Source organism: Pararge aegeria, chromosome 23 (assembly GCF_905163445.1).
Source record: "Pararge aegeria chromosome 23, ilParAegt1.1, whole genome shotgun sequence".
In the NCBI taxonomy this organism is placed as follows: Eukaryota; Metazoa; Arthropoda; class Insecta; order Lepidoptera; family Nymphalidae; genus Pararge; species Pararge aegeria.
In genome coordinates this window covers 5,589,520-5,615,972 of record NC_053202.1, presented here as the reverse complement: position 1 = coordinate 5,615,972, position 26,453 = coordinate 5,589,520, and the positions used below count along the sequence as shown (strand labels likewise).

The following is a 26,453-nucleotide window of genomic DNA, read 5'->3' as shown; positions in this document are numbered from 1 at the left end:
AAAAAACATATAATGCATCCTTCGATATTATTTCGTAATTCTGTTACATGTTGTATAATACATCCTCCATAAAGTTTTTTACGACAATACCAACAAATTCTTATCATATATCTATTTTACTATATCCGGTAACTTGTTGGCTGCCCTAAAGTGAACTTACGTTTAAATCAGAGTGGTTTATTTCCGCGAAATCATTTTTCCGGAAAATATTAAACTTGAATAAGTAGATATCTGAGTCCCAAGTGTACGCTACATTTTTGTGTATGCTTGAAAAACTAATTATGTATAACTATTTATACTGTGTAAGAAGGAAGCTTTTTTTATTTTCCTGCTTTTATCATCTGTATGCTTATCCCGGAACTGCGCAAAGAACTTACTTATGCGTAGGCTGCATGCACACAGCAATCACATAATCCTGGTCCCGGTTAGGGCCAGTCGGTCTTGCGTGTGCTGCTAACGCCCTCGCCATGGCATTCGTACGCCCTTCTAGCTCTGCGTAGCTCACTCGTACGTTGCAGGTTTCATCTGAAAGCAAATATATATTGGCTTCGCAGTTTTATCATTGTCTTGCTACAATTTACTAGAAAGAAAGAAGAAAGAAAATATCGTTATAACTAAAAAAAGGCACACACTACAATATTATTAAGATATGCACCGAAGATTATAGTCGTAGCCAGGGGGCACGGGAGGGCAGCTACGGAGCTTGTGTTATGGGTACTTCGTTCTTTCGAAAGGCACCGGTGAGGCTTACCTGAGTAAATGAGCGCAGTTCTGTCGACGCCACCCATCCGTGCCAGGTGCTCGGTGAGCGGTGCTGCGGGTACTGGCACCCGTGCGCCCGCCACCACTGACACGCGTGGCAGTGAGCCCATGGTCTATCTGAACAAAAAAAAAACTAGGTCAGATTACGATCAATTTAAAGTATTATTTGCGCTTTTTAGAGCGGCGATAGCCTAGTGGTTACGGCATCAGTTTCACTTTCGGGGGCCGAATGCGAATCCCAGCGCGCACCTCTAACTTTTCTAAGTTATGTGCGTTTTAAGCGACTATATCAATTGGTTCAACGGTGGGGGAAAATATTGTGAGTTAACCTGCATGCCTGAGCGTTCTCCATTATATTAAAAAATAAATAAATATACCACGACAATACACACATCGCCATCTAGCCCCAAAGTAAGCGTAGCTTGTGTTATGGGTACTGAGATAGCTGATGAATATTTTTTTATGAATATAATACACATAAATACTTATAATATACAGATAAACACCCAGACACTGAAAAACATTAATGTTCATCACACAAACATTTTCCAGTTGTGGGAATCGAACCCACGACCTTGGACTCAGAAAGCAGGGTCGCTGCCCACTCGGCCGTCAAATATTGGATAGAAGCAGCGTTACTTTGCGTTAATCCATAATATATTATGAAAATTAAGGTTAATTTGAGAATCTGTATAGTTTAATTTATAATTTCTTCAATCCGTATACTCCACACCAAACAGATCGTCGGCACGTTTCGTTCCGAAACCAGAGCATCCTCAGGAGATGTTGACTTTACAATGATACAGACACTCCTGCTGTTCGCGGAAAACGTTGTCCATTATGTTCTCAAAGGCGTATGGAGTATCCACAATGGGCTGGCGTGGTGGACTACGGCCTAAACCCTTCTCATCGTGGGGTCGTTAATGGGTTGATATGATGACCTTTTTGCGACGGAGCTCTTACGAGGAAGTACCCGCCATGCTTATTTTTATTGCATTGTTGCAATGCTGTGTTCGGATCTGACCTGTGCCACACAGGTCAGATCGGAAGGCGTAAATACAGGCACATGAGGCTTGAAACCTACGCCTACGTATAAATAAATAAATAAAAATAAACACATCGCCATTGAGCCCCAAAGTAAGCGTAGCTTGTGTCATAGGTACTTAGATAACTGATGAATAATTTTATGAATAATATACATAAATACTTATAAACACCCAGACACTGAGAAACATTCATTTTCATCACAGAAACATTTTCCAGTTGTGGGACTCGAACCCACGGCCTTGGTCTCACAAAGCAGGGTCGCTGCCCACTGCGCCAATAAGCCGTCATTGCAGGGCGTTTTCCGCGCATGCCCTGCAAAGTGTCGCTCGGTGATACTTTTCTTATACTATTAGGTGGGCCATCAGCTTGGTCCGTCAGTCAATACTATACAAAATCCCCACTAATATTGTAAATGCGAAAGTGTGTTTGTTTGTGCTTCCTTTACGCCCTAACTAAGCAACCGATCAACTTGATGTTTAGCTTACAATTACTTGAAAGGGCGGAGAGTAACATAGGTTACTTATTATCCCATGAAAATAAACGGTTCCCACGGGTTTTTTAACAAACCATAATCATTTACTGTTACTGTCTTAAAATATTCTAATTTGTAAGTAAAGTAAGCATGAAATGGCACGATGGGACTCAAGGTCGCATTCGGCAAATAGTCTATCTAATCACCTTTCGCGATTCAATAATGTATTTGCGTTCAGAAAGTAACGACGATATCTACCTTCTATTCGAGTGGTTGTTAAACTATTTCTGACACAAATATATCTATCGTACCTATATCTTAGGTACATCCGCCATGTTACTTTTATAATTGTGTCATTTCGTCTATGGCGTGGTTATTTACCGAATGCGGTTAGGTTACCTGGATAAAAACTAGTTGGTAAGTTTGAAAAAAAGTACAATATTCGACTTCATTTTTAAAGCAGACTTGCTTACTAAATTTCGGCTAGGATTTTGACTTAACTTTCAGGGGGAGACAAGTTTGAATCCCAGCACTCATCTCTAACTTTTCAAAGTTGTTCGCGTTCTAAGCCATAACAATATCACTATTTTTTTGTCGTGGTGGAAAAGCTTTATGGCTTCTAGTCCTTTTGGGCAGGACAGAGGTTATGTGGGACTCGTTTACCCGAACTAAAAACCACCACGGCATGTCCCTCTCGTTGGCTTTATTGGACGTCCGGGGAACCCGTTGTATACTTCCCAGACATAACAACAATATCACTTGCTTCAACTGTGAAGAATAAAATCGTGAGGAAAACCGTATCCCTGAAAGTTCTCCATATGGTCTCAAAGGTGAATGGAGTCCATCAATCCGCACAGGGCCAGTGTAGACCGGCAATGGGTTGAATATGGTGATGATGAAGCTACTAGTAAGTATACCTATTTCATTCAAATTTTCACACGGCATTGAAAGGATATTTAACATTTTGAATATCAGGATTGCACAATGCATCGTATGAATGTTTTAGGTACTTGTAAGTTGCATGCAGGCGCGCTCGGCGGGTCCATTGACGGTCAATCTAGCCAATTACTTAATAACCATTGACCGTCAGGACGGATCTAGCTGAGCGTTCTATTAGTAGTTATAGTACCCTATTGTGGCTCGTTGGTCTAGTGCAGGTGTTCCCAACTTTTTAAACCAGCGGCGCACTAACAAGTTAAGAAATTTGTCACCTTAGTAAAAATAGATAGGTACATGCTATTTAGGCAGATGGGCGCAAAAAATAATAACGAGACCATAATAAATAATAAACTGCACGAATACCGAAAAAAATACTATTTTTTTTTTTTTTAGTAGCACCCCAGGGCTAGAGGTTTATGTCATCAACATCATCAGCATCCTCTGCAGTTTGTTAGCCTGTCAGATATCTTTTTTGAGACCGTGTATTGTAAAACTTAAGATTAAGATATCGTTTTATGTCTACTGCCCGTTCTCGTTATAATCCCTTAGTCGCCTCGTACGACAACTGCGTGAGTAGGTGACAACTGTTCCTGATTTGTCGTCACCACACGGCACAATCTACCTGGTATGTACCTAGTATATTGTGGGAATATTTCATCGATGTGTGAAATAAAGAAATTAATTACCAAACTAAATAACCAAGTAGCAGTTTCAGTTGTCACATCTAGTTGTGGATGAATCCATGTTACCTATGCAGTGTCATAGCCGCGGATCGCGTCAGCAGATAAGATTTTGATGCGATGGTGTTTCAAAACTACCCACTTACAATTTACAATTTATTTATTGTGCGCTCGAAGATGCAATTTTATATAATTACCCTCTTTTTGTAAATTAGCATGTGAGTTCCATTTAAGTGGAAATTCCTTATGGAACAATGAATATCTTAAACCAGATGTTTACGCAAAGCTTGTTAATAATTGAACCATCGAATGCGGTGGCTTTAAAATCGGGCATCTTTTGTATAGAATTTAAAAGCTATTTAAAATTAAGTTTTTATTGAATCTGCATATTTTGATAATCTTTATCTTATAAGTGGGTTTTACTGGACTGGTAAGAGACTACAGCCGTATTGGATTTGTTAAGTTAAGTATGTGTGACAACAATTATTCATTGTAAAGTCAACATCTCCTTTTAAGTAATTTTATATATAAGAATGCGTTTGAATCCCAGCACTCGCCTCTAACTTTTCTGAGATATGTTACGTTTAAAGTAATTAAAATATCACTTGCTTCGACGGTGAAGGAAAACATCGTGAGGAAACTTGCATGCCTTAGAGTTCTAAATACATCCTTTGGGAACATTTTTTCAAAGGTGTGTGGAGTCCACCAATCCGCAATGGGCCAGTTTGGTGGACTACCTTAACCCCTTCTCATTGTGGGAGGAGACCCGTGCCCTGTAGTGGGCCGGTAATGGGTTTATATGATGATGATGATGACTTTTCTATATTTAAGTCTTAAAAATGCTTTAGGAAATGTTTATTTATTTCTTGCGTTTTAGTTGTATGAAAATGTCGGTTATTTGGCAAAAAAATAAAACACGTTTTTAGTGGGTAGGTATGCAATTATCTTAGTCAATATATTGCTCATTCCAAAAACGGGGCGTTAATTGTTGATGAGTTCTCCCGATACTTCACCATCAACCATAAAGCATAATCGAATTGCAACCTATGTTACTTATTATTGTAAAGATCCGGTGTCCATCCGTGGTTTCCATCAGTTTTACTTGAGCAAAAGGTGCTTTTTGAAAGGAGATACACGAGGTACTTTAAAATATACTCAAAGCGCTACTTAAAAATATTTGGTCCGGTATATTGGTTCGGTACTTTAAAATATACGCAATAGTAGTGCCTATAATATTTGACTTTGATTATCATCATCATATATAAGAAATAACTGACTTTAATTTGATGGTGCATCAACGAGTGCTAGCAGCAGTCCAAGGTACGTACGTGCATTTAAATAAATTAATGAGTATAAGTAAGCGTAGCTTGTGTTATGGGTACTTTCAGTTGTGGGAATCGAACCCACGTCCTTGGGAGGGTCACGGACTCAGAAAGCAGGGTAGGCGATTTCGCTATAACACATTTTAACCTGATAAGAAAGGACGACCTAAGAAATTCTTTTTTGTAACGGTATAACCGTTTCAAACAAAAAAAATAACTGCCCAAATTCACAAATATGTAAATATGACAATGTATAATGAATGACAAGGTTCTCAGGTAACAAACATAAAAAAAATACAACCAAATTGAGAAACTCCTTTTTTAAGTCTGTTTTAAAAATAGCACACCTCACGACTTAAACAGATATATAGGTAAGGATTTATGAAGGAAGTAATAGGAACCTTCCGCTACAAATAGTTAATTAATGTAGCTTGTAAGTTATTACAAACACATATTTTATAGGTATCTCACGAGCTAGCAATTTGTAGGAAGACATAATTTTACATCGCATAACAGGCATGGTACGCAATCAGCCCTATTCCATACTAATATTATAAATGCGAAAGTTTGTCTGTTTAAATTCAAATTAAAAAATTAAAAAATGTTTTATCCATGTAGACCTTATTACAGGCATTTATAAAGCGTTCACACATTTAACATGTTACAGTAATGTTAGTGATGGTGGTACCTGCATTCGTTACCTTAAAAATAAAGCTAGGAGGGTTCCAAACGCGCCCTTGTCTAAGAAGAGCCCACAAAAAACTTATCCAGTTATTTTTTTTGTTGTTTATTCATTCGTTCAAGGAAAACTGTGCGAAGAAGAATTATTTCATGCTTCTAATAGTGTCCGCCAGTTTCTTCGTCATCGGAATTGGATTCCGAGAGAAATAAAAAATGAATGGGGTAATAAAGGGGTTTATTCAATTACTGAACTATAGGTTGGAAACTATAGGAAGGTAATTTCTAATTTCTAATCATCATCATTAAACCATTACTTTTTCAATTTTTACGGCCGATTGGTGCAGTAGGCGGCGACACTGCTTTCTGAGCCAAGGCCGTGGGTTCTATTCACACAACTGGACAATGTATGTGTGATGAACATGAATGTTTTTCAGTGTCTGGGTGTTTATCTATATATTATAAGTGTTTACGTATATTATTCATATAATTATTCATCAGTCATCTTAGTAACCATAACACAAGCTACGCGTACTTTGGGGCTAGATGGCGATGTGTGTATTGTCGAAGTATTTATTTATTTATTACTGGCAAAGGGCACGGGTCTCCTCTTAGAATGACGCTGCAGTCCACCGGCCAAGTGTGGAGAGACTTCACACGCCTTTAAGAACGTAATGGAGAACTCTCAGGCATGCAGGTTACCTTACACTTTACTTATGTACAATATTCATAAAAAATATTCATCAGATAACCTACCTTGTATATAAATCACAAGGAAAGCTTATTTTGGGGCTTGATGGCGATGTGTATAATGTCGTAATTGTTTATTTATTTGTATATTAATTCACAAATTATACAATCTGGGACCGAACACAGGACCACACTATTACAAGACCACAGCACTCACCACTGCGCCATAGAGTTCGTCAATGTACTTTTACTATTAAAATCAATAATAATTCACGAATGATAAGTGCTCCGACATATGGATCAACGGACTGACGGCTCAAAAATGCAATGTTGCCCAAATTAAGTTCAAGACCTTGTTCGTTCGGTCAGTAAAATCTTTTTTTTTCTTAATTATACAAATGCTATTGAAATGGGCCACTGGTATCGAAAGGGAAATGCTACGTGCGTTTTTGGCACAATACATTAATTAAATTTTCTATGGCCTCGCTCCGGTATAGCAGGTAAGTAAGCCTTAGATTTATTTTAATCAGTAGATGTTAAATTTATTTGAATTAGTTTCTAATTGGTATTTATTGTTCTTAACATTTGTAAATTAAATTAAATAGTCATTTTTATTTATTTGTGAAGAACCCTTTATTTGATGGTCTCATATTTCAGTCTAAGCAAGTGGTATTTTGAATTACTTAAAACGCACATAACTTAGAAAGTTAGAGTTGGCGATTCGAACTCGGCCCCACCGAAAGTGAATTCGAGCTCCTACTACCTGCGCTATGTTAGAACAATTGAATTTAATTTACTAATTCCTGATTGGATCACGTAGAGAAACTCCAAGACCCTGAGCCTTGTTACCCATGGTGAACGGAAAAGGATAGGACTTCTAAATTTAACATGCGTTACATTGATTATCAATTTCGGTAGTAAAGTCCTTATGGGCTTCTCATAAAGTCTCCCCAAATGTTGGGCCTCATGCTTCATTGGTGTAGCATCTACGACTGTAGATAACGGGGTTCCCATCGGACTGTGAGAGAAAGAGTGGGAATCGAGAGTGCACCGGTGTTTGCGCACACACCGGTGCACCATAATATATCTCGTATCTTGGAAAGTGGTTGGAATTCTTCAAGGAAACCGTATGAAATCACATGCTAGACTCATCTACTCAGCAGTTTTGATAGCCGATTGGCGCAGTGGGCAGCGACCCTGCCGCCAAGGCCGTGGGTTCGATTCCTACAACTGGAAATAATGTTTTTCAGTGACTGGATGTTTATCTGTATATTATAAGTATTTATTTATATTATTTATATAAAATATTCATCAGTAACCTTAGTACCCATAACACAAGCTACGCTTACTTTGGGGCTAGATGGCGATGTGTGCATTGTCGTAGTATATTTATTTATTTACTCACGCAAGCTTCAAAGCGCAGGATGTTACGTGTGGATCGAGTATAAACAAGATAAAATATTAATAACTTGTCATTTTTTGCATTAACATTTAATACCTATTGCTTACTATAGACTTTTTATGCACTCAGAGATGGGACTGCGGGCTGATGCAATAAACAAGTGGTGGCACATCATATAAACATGTTTTAATATGAATAATAACGTTTATCCTATTCGTCTAAATAAAGCTATGCCTTATACCGCTGGTATTTTTATTACCTACAGTTAATTTACCTGGTATAATCTAGTGGTTGGTCATGTTCGATTACTCAAAACAAGATTGTTAGTTCTTTTACCGGGTGGAGCCGAAGATTTTGCCTCACTCTTCAAGTAAGTATAAAAGGAAAAGACGACTGACTGATTTACTGACTGCTCTATCAACGTACAAAACAAAACAAACAACCAAAGAAAACAACACAACGAAAAAAAAACAACGAAAATAATTTTGAAAATTCATCTCCCAATAGGGAAAATATTTGTATGAAATATTCATAGGTAGTCAGAAATAGAAAGATCCAAAAAGAACCAGAGATAAATGTTTAAACGTTGAGTTAGAGAGTAAGAATGGCAGTGGCTGCAGCTCGAAGGACTGATAGACGTTGGGCAGAAGGTGCTCGAGTGAGGAGCCCGTACTGGCAAACGAAGCGGCGTAGGCAGACTGCCTACGCCGCTTCGTTTGCCAGTACTAGGAAGAAGGAGTACATCAAGAAAGTATCACGAACCCGCTGAATACAAGCTCTACAAGTCTAGGTGGGAACCTCTACAAAAGACGAATCCAGCAGTGTACGTCACTCGGGTGAAGAATGACCGGAACAGTGACTGAGACAGAACCGCAACGCTCATCCAAGCTATAGGGTGTTTCTTGATACACCGTTTAGTTTTTTGCAGCACCTCCAATAGTGCATAAATGGAACAATGACATCTTCCCCACATCAAAATTAAGCGTCTTGCAGGAAAAACCTATGTCGATCAGTAGGTCGATGGACCGCCCTGTAGGTTTTGGATAGGGTTGATAATTAATTCGGTAGTAGTGTCCTTATAGACCTCTCATAAAATCCTTCCAAATGTTGGGCCTTATCCTCGTTGGTCTAGCAACTACAGATCACGAGGTTCCCATCGGACTGAGAGAGAGAGAGACAGAGAGAGATAGAGAGAGAGGGAGAGGGAATTGAGAGTGCACCAGTGTTTGCCCACACAATTGTGCACCTTTACTCCCGCGTAGTTAGAGAATCTTTCTGTAGATTGACCGTCGTGGCTGAAATCGCTCAGGGAAACTGTTTGTATGTGTGTATGTACAATGTACATGCTATACTGTTCGACTCACGCAAGTTCCGAACTATAAGATATAGTGTCAGATAAAATTCAGTACAATCAGATAATATTCATCAATAAGATTCGATGTTACATTTTACTCCTGGTCCTTGATACTCAATAGTGTTGAAGCCAAGAAATGCTTTTGTGACGTAAACTTAAAAACTATAATGTTTTCCGTCACAAATGACAAAGAATTGCTCCCTTAGAGTCTTATTTCAGACGGACAGATAGCATTTGGTTGGTTGGTTTGTGTTAATTTATTTAATTAATAGTTTATACTTACTTTTAAATCATTTATTGTTTTAATTGTTTTTTTTCTTTTTTACTGTATTTTATTAATTTCCTTTTGTTTATATTGTTGTCAATAATTGCAGTCAATTAAAGCAGTTTTTTATTGATTTTTAACCTCGAAAAACCTCTTGAAAACCTCGTCAACGACTTTCGGTAGGAGTTAACTGGTTCTAAGACCCATCTGGGACGCAGGTTGATGTAGGTTTTTAGTAGGTATTCTTGCTGTTTCACAGTAAGCGATTCCGACGTATCCAAATGCGGGTGCGGCTGCTGATGCGTTATAAAAGCGATGCGATAACTTCACAGCGACAAAAAAAGGAGTTAACTGGTAGAGCATCACGTAACGAAAAGGTGTTACATGCGAATCCTTCGGGAGCATCTACCTTTATATGTATTTTGGACATTATCTTCAAACTGCCACAATAGTGAGCGTCATAATGTATTAGTAAAATGCGACATTTATTGTATTTCTTTGAATTATAATTTACGGAGAGTTTTTCTTAAATATAGGTACTATAATTTCGTTAAAAAGTTAAACATTTTTAAAGCTAGTCTTAGTAGCCATATTAATTAGGCTATATTACAGTTATTAATAAGATGTTTATCAATTTTTGTTTTTTTATTTATAATATTAGTAGTAGTTATACTAAGATTATAGTGTCTTTTTTTTGTGCCCTACCCTGTATCATAGTATGTACTTTCCCCAACTGAATAAGAATCTGAAAGAGATTGCTTTAGCAATAAGACCACCTTTGCATACCAGTGCTATCGTGTGAATTTTATTTCGCTGTATGTGTGTTGTTATTAATGTATTTGTGTGCAATAAAGCAGTATCTATCTATGCATAATTTCCTGAGTTGGAATCCTTAAGATTATTCGTTCGCCACTTAAAAAAAACAACAACATAGAAAAAAAAACTCAAATTCTACATCGAAACTAACAGGTTTAATGACTAATGATACATTTAATTGATTATTCATAATATGTCAATTACTTAAATGTAAGTAATAAAATGTAAGATTCAATTAATTCGATCAAAAGATATGCATAAATTGCTGTCTGGTATAAAATAAGGAGTGGACCTACCACAACAGAACGTTTGATAACCTATAAGGAAGCTAGCGACATCTAGCGACATATAGCGAAAACAACATGAAGTCCACTTAGGTATATCTATATGTATAAAAATGTTATGTTGGTTTGTGTACGATTCAAAAACTCAAAAAGTTCTGCACCGATCGAGCTGAAATTTTAGCATGATATAATATCAAGGATTGTTTTTATCTAATTTTTGCATCAGTCACATAACCGCGAGTCTTTAAATCTACGCAGTGGAAAAACAATAAATATTGTATGTCCACAAATATTGCAAAATTAAACTTATATGGAATGTATTCTTTGTTTTGTTTCTCATTTCTCAACCATTCCATAAAAATGTGCCACAGCGAAGCGTGGCCGGGTACAACTAGTACATAATAAAGGCGTTAAATGACTCGTTTATAATCTCAAAGGTGCCCGTGAAATAGCATACAAGAATTTAAGTAGTAGGTAGTAGAGCTTTTTATGACTTTTTATAAATATATTACGACAATACACACATCGCCATCTAACCCCAAAGTAAGCGTAGCTTGTGTTATGGGTACTAAGATGACTGTTGAATATTTTTATAAATAATAAACATAAATACTTAGAATATACATATAAACACTGAAAAACATTCATGCTCACCACACGAACATTTTCCAGCTGTGGGAATCGAACCCACGGCCTTGGACTCAGAAAGCAGGATCGCTGCAAACTGCGCCAATCGGCCGTCTCAAAGAAGAAGAACTATCGCCATGCTTATTTCTGCCGTTAAGGAACATTGTTGCAATGCTTTGTTCTGGTCTGAAGGGCGTTGTTGCCGGTGTAATTGAAGCCTCACTTCATACCTACGCCTCGAATTAGTGTTGCCCAAATTCAGTCTTGGTCTTGCAGTCTTGGTCTTGTTCTTGCGTTTTTGCAAGACCAAGACCAAGAACAAGACCGCGTATTTTTAGCAAGACCAAGACCAAGACTGACCGTGCAAGACTTGAGCAAGAACAAGACATAGCCTGCAAGACTCTTGCGTCTTGCAGCTAGGACTTAGCGCTATTTCACGGAGTAGTTAGGTGTAACAGTTCGGTGTATAGGTAGGTAGGTACGCTTAGGAATTCTATGAGACGCAAAAAACTATATCAAAGAATATGAAAAACTGGACCTATGCGCATTACGACTAATACCATAAACATAGCGAATAAAAAAATATCTATTGAAATCAAACTGAGTGCATGCATAGTTATGTTTTAACCATCGGCACTTTGATAATGCGGCATCAAAGGTTTTGTACTTACTTCTCAAAGAAATTTGCCGCTTTTCGGAAGTACATGGTTATGATACACGCGCCGGCGGCTTCTTTTGAAATCTAAAACAATCGTTGCCGCCGCGCCGAAATCATAACATTTGACACTATTCATGCAAAATAATTTCGAATTTTAAGAGTACCTACAGGTGTTCCAAAGAATAAATAAGTTTCAGAGTGCTTAGAATGAAAATGAATACATTATACTGATCACGCAAGTAGTATTATGATTAGGATAAAATGGTGAGGATAGGTAGTAGATGTCATAATAATTCATTCTAGTAAGTAATTATAATATTGATTACTTATATGGTTTTAAACTAATTACTTAGGTACTATTATTGTACATTTAGTCATTATATTTCTTAAGTTTTTACAAGAAAAAATAGCAAAAAAGTGTTCGAATATCTCTGAGAGAGATGATGAGAGTAAGTATTTACTAGCTGTGCCCGCGACTTCGTCCACGAGGAATAGTAACTTTGGAGGTATAGTGACGTTCAGGATTTATTTATTTATTTTAAAACTTCTGTCATCAAACATACAAACGAACTCTTCAGCTTTATTCAAATAAATGATAAATCGTAAAACTCTTTTATTAAATTTCTTATAAGTTGAGGGTTCAATCTCTTTCTAGACAGATAAGTATTGTTCTTTAAAATACAGTCAAGTTATTTTAATTAATTTGTTTTTTTACATGTTTTAGCAAATGTAAGCTTATAAATCATAAATGTTTATTAAGAAACAGTTACTTCCATGGAAAACGACATATAGGTCAGTTGATTTTTCGAATTTCTTATCAAATCTTCAGTTATTTATTAATCTGCTTGATCTTTACTATGGCTATGTTAATTCAAGCTCACAATGTTCCAATTCTAATACGTTTTTCTAAGATTTAAAGTAAACTTTAATAAATAGTAATAGACTAATAGGTAATTGCAAGACTTGCAAGACTCTTGCTGCAAGACCAAGACCAAGACCAAGACTGGGAGCGCAAGACCAAGACCAAGACCAAGACCAGGTGTATTGGCGCAAGACCAAGACCAAGACTGGCTAAGTCTCGTCTTGTTCTTGCATTTGGGCAACACTACCTCGAATATATGGACACAGGGCGGCATGTTGCAGGATGTTCTCCTTGCATCCTCGCATGCCCTGCGAAGTGTTGTTCTGTTAATAGGCGATGCTTTTTCACTAAATAAGCAGATTCTGCTTATTCCATCAATTATTACTATAAAAAAAAATCATAATCATCATCATATCAATTCACTACGGCCCACAATGGGAAGGGCAAAAGCCGTAGTGGACCACGCTGGCCCAGTGCGTGGTGGACTTCTTACGAGTTTGAGAACATTATGGAGAACTCTAAGGCATGAAGGTTTCCTCACGATGGTTTCCTTCACCGTTGAAGCAAGTGGTATTTCAATTAACATAAAACTCACTTAACTTAAAATACCAGCAAGTCATAAAATATGTAGTTTGGTTTGTGGAAATTCCTAGCAACAGATTGCCGTGTTTTCTTGATGACCGTATTCAATAAAGCCGCTGTGTTACCAGTAGTCATCCCTCTTATTCCCGCGGGTTTCGTACGAGGCGACTAAGGGATGGATAGAGAATGAGCAGCAGCGTCCTATGTGCTACTACTACCGTCTACTTCAGAAACCCTTCTACCCAGCGTGGGATAACAGCAGTGGACTGTTACGGGCTCTATTGATGATTCAACAAAGAACCTCTTTAGTATCGCCATATCCATCTGTCCGCAGTTTAACCTCTCTCTCAAGCTACAGACTGTTCTAGTACCTTCTTAGAGTCTCGGGACGTCAACTCATCGATACCAAGTTGACTGATGTGGAGGCAGTTATAGTTGATACCGAGTTGGCGTCTGTTCACGACGCGCTGTCCACTCCGTCGAGTTGTTGAATCGATGACGGTGAATCGAAAGTTAGAGTTTCATCGACTTTAAACCGACGTTGCACCGACGATGAACCAGTGTTCGAACGTAGTCGATAAGTGAATGAAGGATTTCAAGATAGGGTATGAACACGGTATGAACACGGTATGAATTTTGGTATGGGAAAATTATTCACTGAAATTACCTACGCAGACGAATTCGCGGGCAAAAATTATTAATAAATTCATCAATTGTTCAGCAACCTCGACTCAGTAAATGTGTTATATCTATCTATTAATTCATGATTTTATATTATTTACACGCAATAATAAAATAATTGCGTTCACGTAGCACGATTAATTTGACGCTATTGGATTAAATGCTGTCTGTATTGTACCGTAATGACTGCCTTTTAATCGTTTAAATAATGAAGAACTAAATTCATTTATAAATCCATGCACGCGATATTCAGTAATGTTTATAGTTGTGATTTTGAAAAGAAGGTTATATAGTTTTCCCACGCGAGTTCGTCAAACCGGATTTTTTAACCTATTTCTAAATAAAACCGAAACCCTGAATTCTTCCTAAATCCTATTTGATTTTTAAGCTTAAACCAAACGTCTTTAAACCAATTTTTAAACGTGATTTTTTTATATGTTTTGGTCTTATCCTTTTTTATACACTTCATATAGGTATTAAAACGGTGATATCCCATTGGGTAAGGCTTCAGTGGAGTTCGATCACCGGCACGCAACTGTAAACTTTCGGAGTAATGTACGTTTTTAATTGAAGTAATTAAGTATCACTTGCTAAACACCGTAAGGAATCCTGCATGCCTGAGAGTTCTACATAATGTTTTCAAGGGCGTGTGGAGTTTACCAATCCACACTTGGCTAGCTTAGTGGACTTTAAGGCTCTTCGACAGCCGGTTGGCGCAGTGGCCAGCCACCCTGCTTTCTGTGTCCAAGGCTGTTGGTTCGATTCCCACTACTGGAAAATGATTGTGTGAAGAACATGAATGAATGTTTTTCATTGCATCTGAATATTACAAGTATTTATGAGAACAATATTACAATATTCATACAAATGTTCATCAGCTATCTTGGGGCAAGATGGCGATGTGCGTAGTATAAAAAAACCTTTATCAGTCTGGGAGGACACCCCTTTAGTTGGCTGGTAATATGTTGATGGTTATTTAATATCTCACATTAAAGTTACACTAACTTTGGTTAGTCAATCATTTTATCTTACCTTCATTCAATAGTAAGTTGAATTGTATACAAATTGTTAACTGTATGGCCTGGATATGCGTAAAAAATACGTTCAAAATTTGCATTAAAAAAACAGTTATCTTATCACCCATAAAAAAAGCTACGCTTATTTTAGGGCTAGATGGGAATATATTTATTATTAATAAGCACTTCATAAGGCAGTATGAGAACACTATATTCTAGGCACCTTTCATACCCATTGAAGCCAAGGTCAAAGCTGAGATTGTTTGAGTACCTACGTGATGAGGCGGTCAGGCGATCATAAGATTAGAAATATTCCTAACAATCACACCGGCAGAAAACGGTAGAGTCAAATCCATACAAACCTCGATGATCGAAAGATACCTGAAGAATTATTATTGCCAATGTAACTAGTCAGGTATAGAAAGTTCTATAATTAATAGATGAAAAATACTAATTTGTACATTTGTATGTAAATTACACTATAGTTTATTTACAAAAGCGTGATATTTAGTTTATAAGCTATTATTTTTACTAGAGAAAAAATAAATAATGGGTCACCCATTCACCATAAATCTTTTTAATATTAGAGAAATCGGCTAAAGATAATGGTTGGAAACTAAATTAACATTATTCCTGCCATATCGACTACTTATAGATGAAATATAAATTAATAAAAATCTTATTTTGCAAATTGAAGAATGGAATAATCTTATTAAATTAGTGTATTGTCGTCGGTCCTCAATGTATCTACAAAGTTTGAAAGAAATCAGACCGTTTGAAGATGGTCAAAATCAAGCACAAAGGAGTCGAGCACAAATACACATACAAACAAAAATACAGGTGAAGTAGGTATAAATATTGACCAGGAGAGACAGAAATGGGTTAAAGGTAATGATTTAGTTAGACTTTTGAGTAGATCAGAAAACAGTTTTCACCACCTCTTCTCCCGCGGGCGTATTGCGATGCGACTGTGAGTATATGATGTAAAAAGGCAGCAGTGTGCTCTGTACTACTGCCGACAACTATCATCTTTTGCGATCACCAACCCGTCGTCGGTGTCGTGGTGATAGTGGGCAAACACTCACTCGGAGAGGCCTTTAGTCCAGCAGTTGACTCTTGTCTGTTATAAGCTATTGGTACTGATGAAAAGTTTTACTCCCTATTTGTTCTTGTGGTTATTTTCAATCACTGATCACAAAGCCTTGGCCCGATTCTCAAGTTGGGCCAACAATTGTTGGGAACCAGCCAGGTGTTAGGAAATTAGCCGTTAGCTGCAATGTGCCTCTGAGGGCAAGCTAAGCCATCGATCCTGGTTGGCTGGTTATTGTCACAAACATATGATAAAAATCATTAAAGCCCACCAAACCGCATTGGAGCAGCGTGTTTGTTTGATGCTCTATAACACTCTCTTCTATGAGAAAAGAGGCACGTTGTGTTATTGGAGAGCCCTTACAAAAATTTTCCATGACTTATGCGCAGGAAGTAAGAAAGGTACGAAATTACTAAATATTTATACTGTTTTATTATTTGTTATCATCTATTTGGCATTACAGTTCACGGACTTTAACTCTATAACCCTTTGTAATAAAGGTGGCATAAAGTCGGAATAGCTAAGCAGTGTTTGGTCACAAATCTACTGATAGTACCTTCAAAATATCTGAGTGTAAAAAACCACACCTAACTATCCAAACGTAATGCCGTTTAATAACAAAGCTGTATTTGCATAAAAAGTAACCGGCGGTACTTACGTTTACTTACTTAATCGTTGAATGAGTTATTTAAAGCATAAGCTTTGAATAACTCATTCAACGATTAAGAAATCCTCTTATCTAATAAATCAGATTTTATCAATGAATGATCACCATTTTCAGATAATTTCCATTGAATGGGAATATTTTAAACGCTAATCTCGTGAAATTGAAGTTAATGACGTAATTTTTCATGATTCAGTCAATTATAATAGCCATTCAATGAATTTAATTTATACACTGCGATTAACATACAACTTAATTTTTAGGGCCATTGTTTTGTTTTACGTGCTATTGACAAAAAGTAGGAGCCGGGTGTCATAATCATTTATCATCTTTTCAATCCATTACCGGCCCACTACAGGGCACGAGTCTCCTCCCACAGAACGAAAGGGTAAAGACCTTAGACCACCACGCTGGCCCAGTGCGGATTGGTGACTCCACACACACCTTTGAGAAAATTAAAGAGGTTAGAACATAGGTTCCCTCACGATGTTTTCCATCGCCGTTGAAAACGTGATATTGCTTTAAACGCACATAACTTAGAAGTGCATGCTGGTATTGGAACTCGTCTTCCGAAAGAGAAGTCGAAGTCCTACCCACTGGGCTATTTATAAGGTATTAGGTTTTTGTGTCTAGGAAATAAGAGTACCAGCCCTGAATTTTGTTCTCCAACTCACGCCTCGAAGAAAACGTAATACTTTGATGGAGGAGACCGTAGGCCAGCCGTTAGGTATTAATAGGCAGGACTTAATACGAAAACTACGAGTAAGTACGTTTAACACAACTGTTGTGTCTTCACTCCTGGCATTCAAATTCAAAAATATTCATAGTCATCTTAGTACCCCTAACACAAGCTGCGCTTACATTGGGCCTAGATGGCCATCTGTGTAATGACGTAGTATATTTATAATTTACTTTTTTACTGATTTCATCGATGTATTTATTTATTGAAGTTATACTTCTTTTGAACAATGGTGAGAGCAAATTTTTACGATGCGCGCGTGCGTACTTTTAACACCGTCACAAAAAACCGAAACCATGAACTTACTCGTAGCTATAGTCAACATTTTAGTTTTTCTAAAAAAGATTTGACATTTGACTGTCAATAATTCAAACAAAACATTTTACCTTTGTTAGTGTCGTTTTTTCTACAAACGTAGAATAAGGCGAAAGATAAAGATTTTTATTTTGTTACGCCAAAGAAGTTTAACTTCTAACGCGTGAACATAAGTATATACACGTTTTTTTTTAAATATATATTAATAATAGTATAAGTCTATTTTACTAATATAAAAACTACTTACATAAACTAACTATAACGAGCGATCAAAATAAACTCATTATTAAAGATTGTACGTTGTACAGCCTAAGGCCATGCATTTACCTTATTGTTAACAAAATTCCAAAAAGTAAATACATATTATTAAATATGTCCCGTTTAGAATGGACAAATGACTCTAAATTATATGTATTACTATTTATGACTGACATTTCCTTTAAAAAATATTGTTTTTTTGGTGTTAAAATTTAAACCTATATTTAACCTATAAGAAAATTGCTAAGAAAATTGTTTTACGTAAATAGTACATCATCCTACAAATTTACTATTATTTAACGTTAGAAACAGCAATGAGATGCTAAAAAAATCGTTTGTGTAAAAACGATTGTACGCACGTATGAAGTTATACTTCTTTAATTTTCTCATAATTTTCTTAAGTATCCAAATATTATGCAGCGGTTAATAGTATATGTTATGTACATTGGCGGATTTGTAGTCCTAGCCGCTCTAGGCCCTAGGCCATGTGCCGCCCCTTTTTTAGCAACATCGATATAGACTAGATAGGTACTTAATTGTCTAGTAAAATTTACCATCAGTGTTTTTTTTTCCGCACGATTTGCCGCCCTTAATATCTGTCCCTCCTACGTCTGGGCCTACTGGGCCTTAGGGCAAATCCGCTACTGGTTATGTAGCGGTGACAGCCTAGTGGGGAGGACTTCGACTTCACTTTTGGGGGGTAAGTATTTTTTTAGTTCTGTACGTTTTAAGCAATTGAAATATCCTTTGCTTCAACGGTGTAGGAAAACATCATGAAGAAACCTACATACCAAAGAGTTCTTCATAACGTTCTTAAAGGTGTGTGGAGCACCAATCCGCCAATCCGCACTGGGCCAGCGTGGTGGACTTCGCCCTAAACCCCTTCTCATTGTGGGAGGAGACCCGTGCCTTGTAGTGAGCCGTTAATTGTTTGATATGATGATGATGATGATCATGAAGATATATATTACATTTATGTGAGGATACATAGATGTAATATATATCATTGTAATATAACTTAAGCTGCAGGAAAATTATAAATTCTTTGCTGGATTATTTAAGAGATTTTTTTATTTTAGTATTTATTTGTTTTATAATTCATGTCTTGTATTGTAGTGTGGATAAGTCATCATAAATAATGATTGTATTTGTGCATTCATATTCATAAACTGGTTTACAAGACATGTATGTTAATTAAACGGTTTGACGTTAAATAATAGTCTTTATTGATGCACGTGCTTTGTTTGATGACTTTTACGTACATAATAATATCTATTATGTATTTATGAAGATTGAGGTTTTATCATTGACGTGCTCAGCCTTTTATCTAGTTTTGGGAGAGTATTGTTTTAGCCGGGTGAGGCAGTACTTCGACTTCACTTTCGATGAGCCAAGTTCGAATCCCAGCACGCACCTCTAACTTTTCTAAGTTATGTGCGTTTTAAGCAATTAAAATATCACTAGCTTCAACGGTGAAGGAAAACATCGTGAGGAAACCTGCATGCCTGAGAGTTCTCCATAACGTTCTCAAAAGGTGTGTAGAGTCCACCAATCCGCACTGGTGCCAACGTGGGGGACTACGGCCTTAACCCTTTCCTCGGGAGAGTAATAGTTTAGATTTCATCTTCATCATCTGGATTCTGTCTGTCTGTCTGTGTTCTTCTTCTGTTCGCAATACCAGATCTTTTTTTTTTAATTCACTATGTGTCTCTGGTTCTGGAGATGTTCATGGGCGGCGATGATCCCTTACCATCAGGTGACCTACTTGCTTGCGTTTACAACTTGCCACAGTGTGTCTGCCAACCTGAGGCGTAGGTGTTAAGCCTCATGTACCGTTAATTAAACCGGCAACCACAAACTTCAGGGCGGGGTCGGAACATAGCAATCTCGGTACGGTGATAACTAGCTAAGCTAAAACCGTGGCCGTTGTGTGGCTATTTTTTATTTCCCCTTTATTTTTCACTTCTTCTACCGTGTTCTCGTGATTTAGCAGGTGGTCACGTTTATTATATCCCCTGCCAGGGGTTATAATCGGGGGATATAATTTTATCTTTCTGCCGGTACTAGCCCTGCTGGAATAGCTAGGACAAATTTGATAAATATTTATATTTATTTATTTATTTATTTGGTATCTATGACCCATCACTGCGCACTACACTATAACATAAATAGAATAACAGACATAGTCAGGCTGACCCTGTCTTCCCCCGTAGAGTGCGATAAAGACAGATACAGATTACAACGTATATTACCTTTAAAAAAATTACGAGATTGACGTTTCGTATTCCCCTGTTACCTGATACAAATCCGAGCAGAATAAATTTTTGACATTATTTTTTTAAGAAAGATTACGCCCAGGTTTTGTGTTATTGCGTTGTTTATTTTTATTTTATTTTTGTCTTTTAGCCCTTTGAACATGGCGATAAAAAAGGTATATTATTGGTCATTAAGTGGGTCAGATTTTCTAAAGAATTCAACTTTTCAACAAAAAAATAATTAAAGCTATTTGTCTAGACTGGACTTTCATCTTACGAAAAAAAATGATCGCTCTGGAGGCATTATCTAGATAAAGTTGGGACATAAATATGTATGGAGAATCCCGCCTTTAAGACATTCCTCTTAACAGTAAATCTGACCATACCTACGTCAGAAACACAACAAAACACATTCACTGACCTACGACAATAAAATAAATGACGTCGTAATGGTTATGGTGGATGATTTATAATTACAACTGTAGTAATGTAGTAAGTAATAATAAGTTATCGTCGTAGGATAATAAACTGTCAGAGATCGTTTGTTGCCGGAAAATTGTATAATTATCGTCAAACTAATAGCAAGGTATAAAAAATAAAAATATAAAAGTTTTTTAATAGAGGCATATAAACCTATATATCAGCTTTTATATATAAAGAAATCTATAATTAACTTATTTCAGATGTCATAGGATCTTAGTTTATTTTCTGTTCCTGTCTCGATGAACAGACAGCCAATAGCCTGAAATAGGCTTCGGCATACCTTCACAGACCACCTTGAGTATTCTATTGTTTTAGAATCCTATTATATTTTTTATTATTTTTATTCTATTTTTTAGTATTCTATTCTATTGAGTTCCCAATGCTTTCCCAAAAGGATGCTACAAGAGCTCTAACAACACAATAAAATACAAAAAGGAAAAGTTCGTCTTGAAGATCTTGAGTTAGGTATCTACCTTTTAAACTTGACTCACACGCGGCTGAAGTCGCGGGTACCGCTTGTACTATATTTGTTGTATTAAACTTTATTATTCAATGTAAATAACTTGCAGTAGTTAGGTATCACTTATGGAAATTACACCATACAACATTGTAGCTAAGTGAAGTATAAGTCGAGATTCCATGTTTAGCATTTTGATTTGTTAATCTATACATCCATATTCCATACTAATATTATAAGTAAGTCTGTTTGTCTGTTACTCTCTCACGCCTAAACAACTGTATAGATTTCTATAAAATTTGGCTTTGAGATAAATTGCATCCCGAGGATTGGTTCAATCTACGTTCCAAATCGAAAAGTTTTAGCGGGATTCGAAAAAATCAACACAGGATGAGGCGAAGTCACAGGAAACAGTTCCCGCGGTTCCCGTTCAATTTAGGGATAAAAAGTATTAACAAACACTACTACATAACAATGAAATATTGTGAAAATTTTTTATTAATTCGTCCAAAAACCTTTTTGGTTTGGCGGCATACGGAAGCTATTTTTATATGTTTATAGATTGGGGAAATACCTATAGGTTTACCTAAAACGTAGAACACTACGATCAATAAAGTCGCAACTGCTTCTGTGGCTTTATATGTTGCTTTAAAATGTACTTATATTATAGTCATTAGCAGTGGCGTACATAGAGGGTATGCACAGGGTATGCAGATGATATAAAATGAACAAAATCTCCAGTACGAGTTATATATACTTAAGGGTAGGCTTTTTTAACTCGTACTGGAGATTTCTTCATTTAATATCATATGCATACCCTGTGCATACCCTCTATGCACGCTACTGGTCATAATTTAAATTTATCATCAAACGCCCATAACAGTCCACTGTTGGGCTAAAGGTCTCTCCCTCCCGTTGGGAGTTTGCCCATAAGCTCAGATCGCCGGCCAGACGGGATGGTGATCGCAGTAGATCGTAGTAGAAGCACAGGGGACGCTGCTTCCCGTTAACCGTTATTTCCCTTAGTCGCCTCGTACGACACCACCGGGAAGATGTGTCTGATGATCAGAATACATTTATCACCGGGGTGGTGAAAAATGTATTCTGATCTGCCTTCACAGCACGGGAATTCAATTCATACTCGTAAAATGGGAAAGCTGATTTTCATGTTTAATTCGCCAATTGATATAACAAGACATAGTTAGGTACCTACACGTCAACACGACGTAGGTAAAACCGCGGGGCATTGCTAGCTCATATTAAAGGACACATTCGGATGTGGATAAGTCATGTGTAACACCCAGTGGATAATAATCACGGGAACCATCGATGCGAAAACTATTTTTGCGCTTACGTGTTTTTTCTTACCATTTTTTAGGCGAAGGTCTCCGCGCGGTAGATAACTGATGTTTGTGTAATAGAATTACTGTTATTAGGTATTTAAATTTTATCGCGGAGTTAACTATGACTAATCTTATATATTTTTATAACAATTATAAAACTGTAGCAAAGGCGTGACTGTTATAAAGTTTTGCATTCTAAAAATAGCCTGAAAAGAGTTTTAGTTTTAGCACGAATTCATACAATATTTTATTTTGGTTTGTAATTGATAAACCGCTTCACCGATCTTGATGAAATTTTAGGCATGTTTAGCTTGCGTTTTACGCATATTTTTTTTTTTTATGGAAATTTATTGTGAAAAACTCAAAGGCATTGTTGAGGGATTTATTAAAGTTATTGTCGGAGTAGACCCGTGGCCTGTAGTGGGCCAGTAATTATTGGCGAGCACAGGGACTTTGACAAGCCTAGGCATAAATCAGGAAATTCCATAGTGTCAAAATTCCTCCTCCCATACGAGTTATTCCAATATGTTGATAAGTTAAATATATTAGTTTTGAAATGAATATTCGTATTATTTCGATTTTCATACGTTTTCTATCAGTAGGACTGCACTTTCACATGTAGGTACCTATACCTAATCTAGTATTATAAATACAAATGTAAGTTTTATTATCTGTGTTCAACACTACCTACCGCTGTACCGATTTTGGTAAAATATCGCAAAGAGTTAGCTGATATCCTGGTGAAGGACATGGGATATAGATATTATCTTAGGGAAGCGAACGGTTAACGTGCAGTTAAATGAAATCGGGGCGAAGCGTAGCGATGCTCAGAAAATCTAAATAACACTTCTTGGCGAGATGCGTCTAGACAGATGGAAAGACAGACATAGTCAAAAAGACCGGCGACACTGACAGACAGAGTAAGCAGACGGACAACCAAGTGATCCTATAGGGGTTTCATTGTTCCTTTTGAAGTACTGAACCCTAAAATTTTAAGTCCTTGTATAAAGAGGTGCCAAAAGTGTACGTCATAAAATGATTTCGATGCGCATCAATCATGATTTATAGTGCTAAATAACTAAACTTAAGTATTTTGTAGTAAATCAACATTTTAAATCTAAAACAAATACTAATGAATCAAAAACAAATATAATAATCACACGGTTTGAGAACTTTATAGAGAACTCTCAGGCATGCAGGTTTCCTCACATTGATTTCCTTTACCGTTGAAGCAAGTGATATCAAATTAAAAATGCGCATAGCTCCGGAAAGTTAGAGGCGCCGAGGATCGAACTCAGTCTTCCCGAAAGGGAATCCGAAGCCTTGCCCACTAGGCTTTCACCGCTAGTAGTAGACCAACAATAAATGCCAGATATTGGATGTTTGGTAATGCTACTGGGATTATTTGGGGGATACAGATATATTCATCCCCGTTTTCGGGCACTAACAATTAGCTCTCCGGCACCCGCACTGTAGTAGATAGGGGCGTATATTCATTAAAACCCTCTACTATACCCTCTACTATATCAATGAGCCCTCCTAGGAGAACAGAAGGGCTCATTGGCGTGCATAGAGGGTATGCACAGGGTATGAAGATGGTATAAAATGGAGAAAATCTCCTGTACGAGTTATAAATACTTAAGGGTGGGCTTTTTATAACTCTTACAATTCCTATCCTTAAGTTTTTTATAACTCGTGCTGGAGATTTTCTCCATTTTATATCATCTGCATACCCTGTGCGTAGTCTCTATGCACGCCACTGCTTAATAAAAATGAGAAAATCAACCCCCAGGATACAAACAGAAGGGTATTCCAAAGCCTAGTCGTGCGAATAAGGAAATATGTCATCAGAATCATCAAGGTCAAGTAAAACAAAATAAACTACTTTTTCTATAATTATTATATAATTTATAGAAAAATCGTAAGTAGGTACATTTTGATTATATGGTAAATGAGAATGAGAAAATCATAGCTCAGGATACAAACAGAAGGGTGTTCCAAACCCCTAGTTATACGAATAAGGATGTCATCAGAATCATCGAAGTCAAGTAAATCAAAATAAACTACTTATTATATAATTTATCGAAAAATCGTAGTAACAAGTACATTTTGATTAAATACTAATTTGCGCATATACATAATTTGAGTGCGCCGAGTTGGTTGGCCTTTGGTTGTAAACAGTGGGTTACAGTTAAGACCACTACTTTGGAACTATTTTCGAAATTAAAAACTAGAAGGCACTTATGTTACGTAGGTATATGATATTTTTAAGGTTAGGATTTTTTCATTTCTATTGTTTTATGTTATTTTTAGATTCCTAATAAAATATAAAGGCAATCTCAACATTTTGTGTAACTTTAATACTTTAATGTAGCTGTGAAGATCTTCCTAGATTTAATAATGAGATATGTTATTTAAACGTGAATCGACGAAATCCAACAACTCGCTGGTTACAAGCATCCTTATGATCATACAATGTGAATGAAAAAGCTTTGCTTGAAATTAAACCAGACCTCCCTACTACCCACAGTGGAGTACATAGAGAGTATGTACAGGGTATGCAGATGATATAAAATGAAGAAAATCTCCAGTGTAAGTTATAAAATCTAAAAGGTAGGATTTTTTTACTCTTACAATTGTTTTTTTATAACTCGTATTGGAGATTTTTTTCATTATACATTATCTGCCCGTTTAATGCATACCCTGTGCATCCCCTAATGCACACCACTGACTACCCACTCTATAACCTCTAGATTGCCTGCCAGAGGTCGCTTTTCTCTTGTCGCGTCATATGTGCCGATTATAATTATTATTATCTATTTCTTTATGTTTTGGTGTACAATAAAGTGGATTTTTTCATTTCTTTTTATAAACCACGGTGGTGTAATAAAACGAAGTAAGAAATTTAATACCTACGCCTACCAAATACCAAAAATAATAGAAAAAAATGTACTGTAAACATCATTATAATATTAAAGATGCATTAATTACTTTTTATTATATATTGTAAAGGTATAAAAATAATCCATATTGTTTTGTTGCACTACAAGTTACACCTTGATTTCAGTATTACCTGGTCGTAAGTGGAGATTCAGTCTAAGATGTTAGCCGACTAACCAGGGGATAGTACCCATACTGCTATTCGTTTTCCACTAGGCAATAAGAGCGTTCCAGTACGAAGGCTGGGAATCTTTAATAGCTTGGCGGCACGTCTTTGTCGGTAGAGCGGTAACTAGCCACGGCCAAAGCCACCAGATTGGACTGGAGAAAAATCAGCAAACGAATTACAAATTGCCTAAGACTGGGATCTCCACTTTTAAAACAACACCGCGCACCACTGCGCTAAGGAGGTCGTTGAATTTCAAAAAATAGTTCGACAATCAATCGAGAACGCATCGTAGTAGATATTGTAGTATATGTTGAAAGCGGTCATTAAATTCATATAACACGGCGAGCGGCCTTCGCCCATTACTCAATAGCTTCGCGCTCGGAGCAATCGCTTATGTACTTCGCGTTCAAATTCAAGTGTAACATTACACAACTTAACAAGACGATCCAATGTCAAGTTTAATTTACGACACCCGTAATTTTTAATCACAGCGGAAAGAAGATGGTACATTTATATATGAATGGCCGTTAGAATTATTCCTGTCCCCCTCAGGAGTACGGACTGGGATAAAAAGTTCGATCTGTCCTTCTGCACGGCTAGCAG

General features: G+C 36.9%; 1 protein-coding gene across 1 annotated transcript in view; it reads right to left on the bottom strand.

The window, feature by feature from the left end:
• Window positions 1–26,453, bottom strand: part of LOC120634269 (linear gramicidin synthase subunit D) — an 80,827-nt gene that overhangs the window by 17,496 nt on the left and 36,878 nt on the right. Inside the window, exons 2-3 of the mRNA XM_039904758.1 lie at window positions 752–879; window positions 378–525 (exon numbers count right to left, since the gene is read on the bottom strand). Coding sequence (XP_039760692.1) covers window positions 378–525; window positions 752–872 — 269 coding nt within the window. The 5' untranslated portion in view covers window positions 873–879. The remainder of the gene's footprint in view (window positions 1–377; window positions 526–751; window positions 880–26,453) is intronic.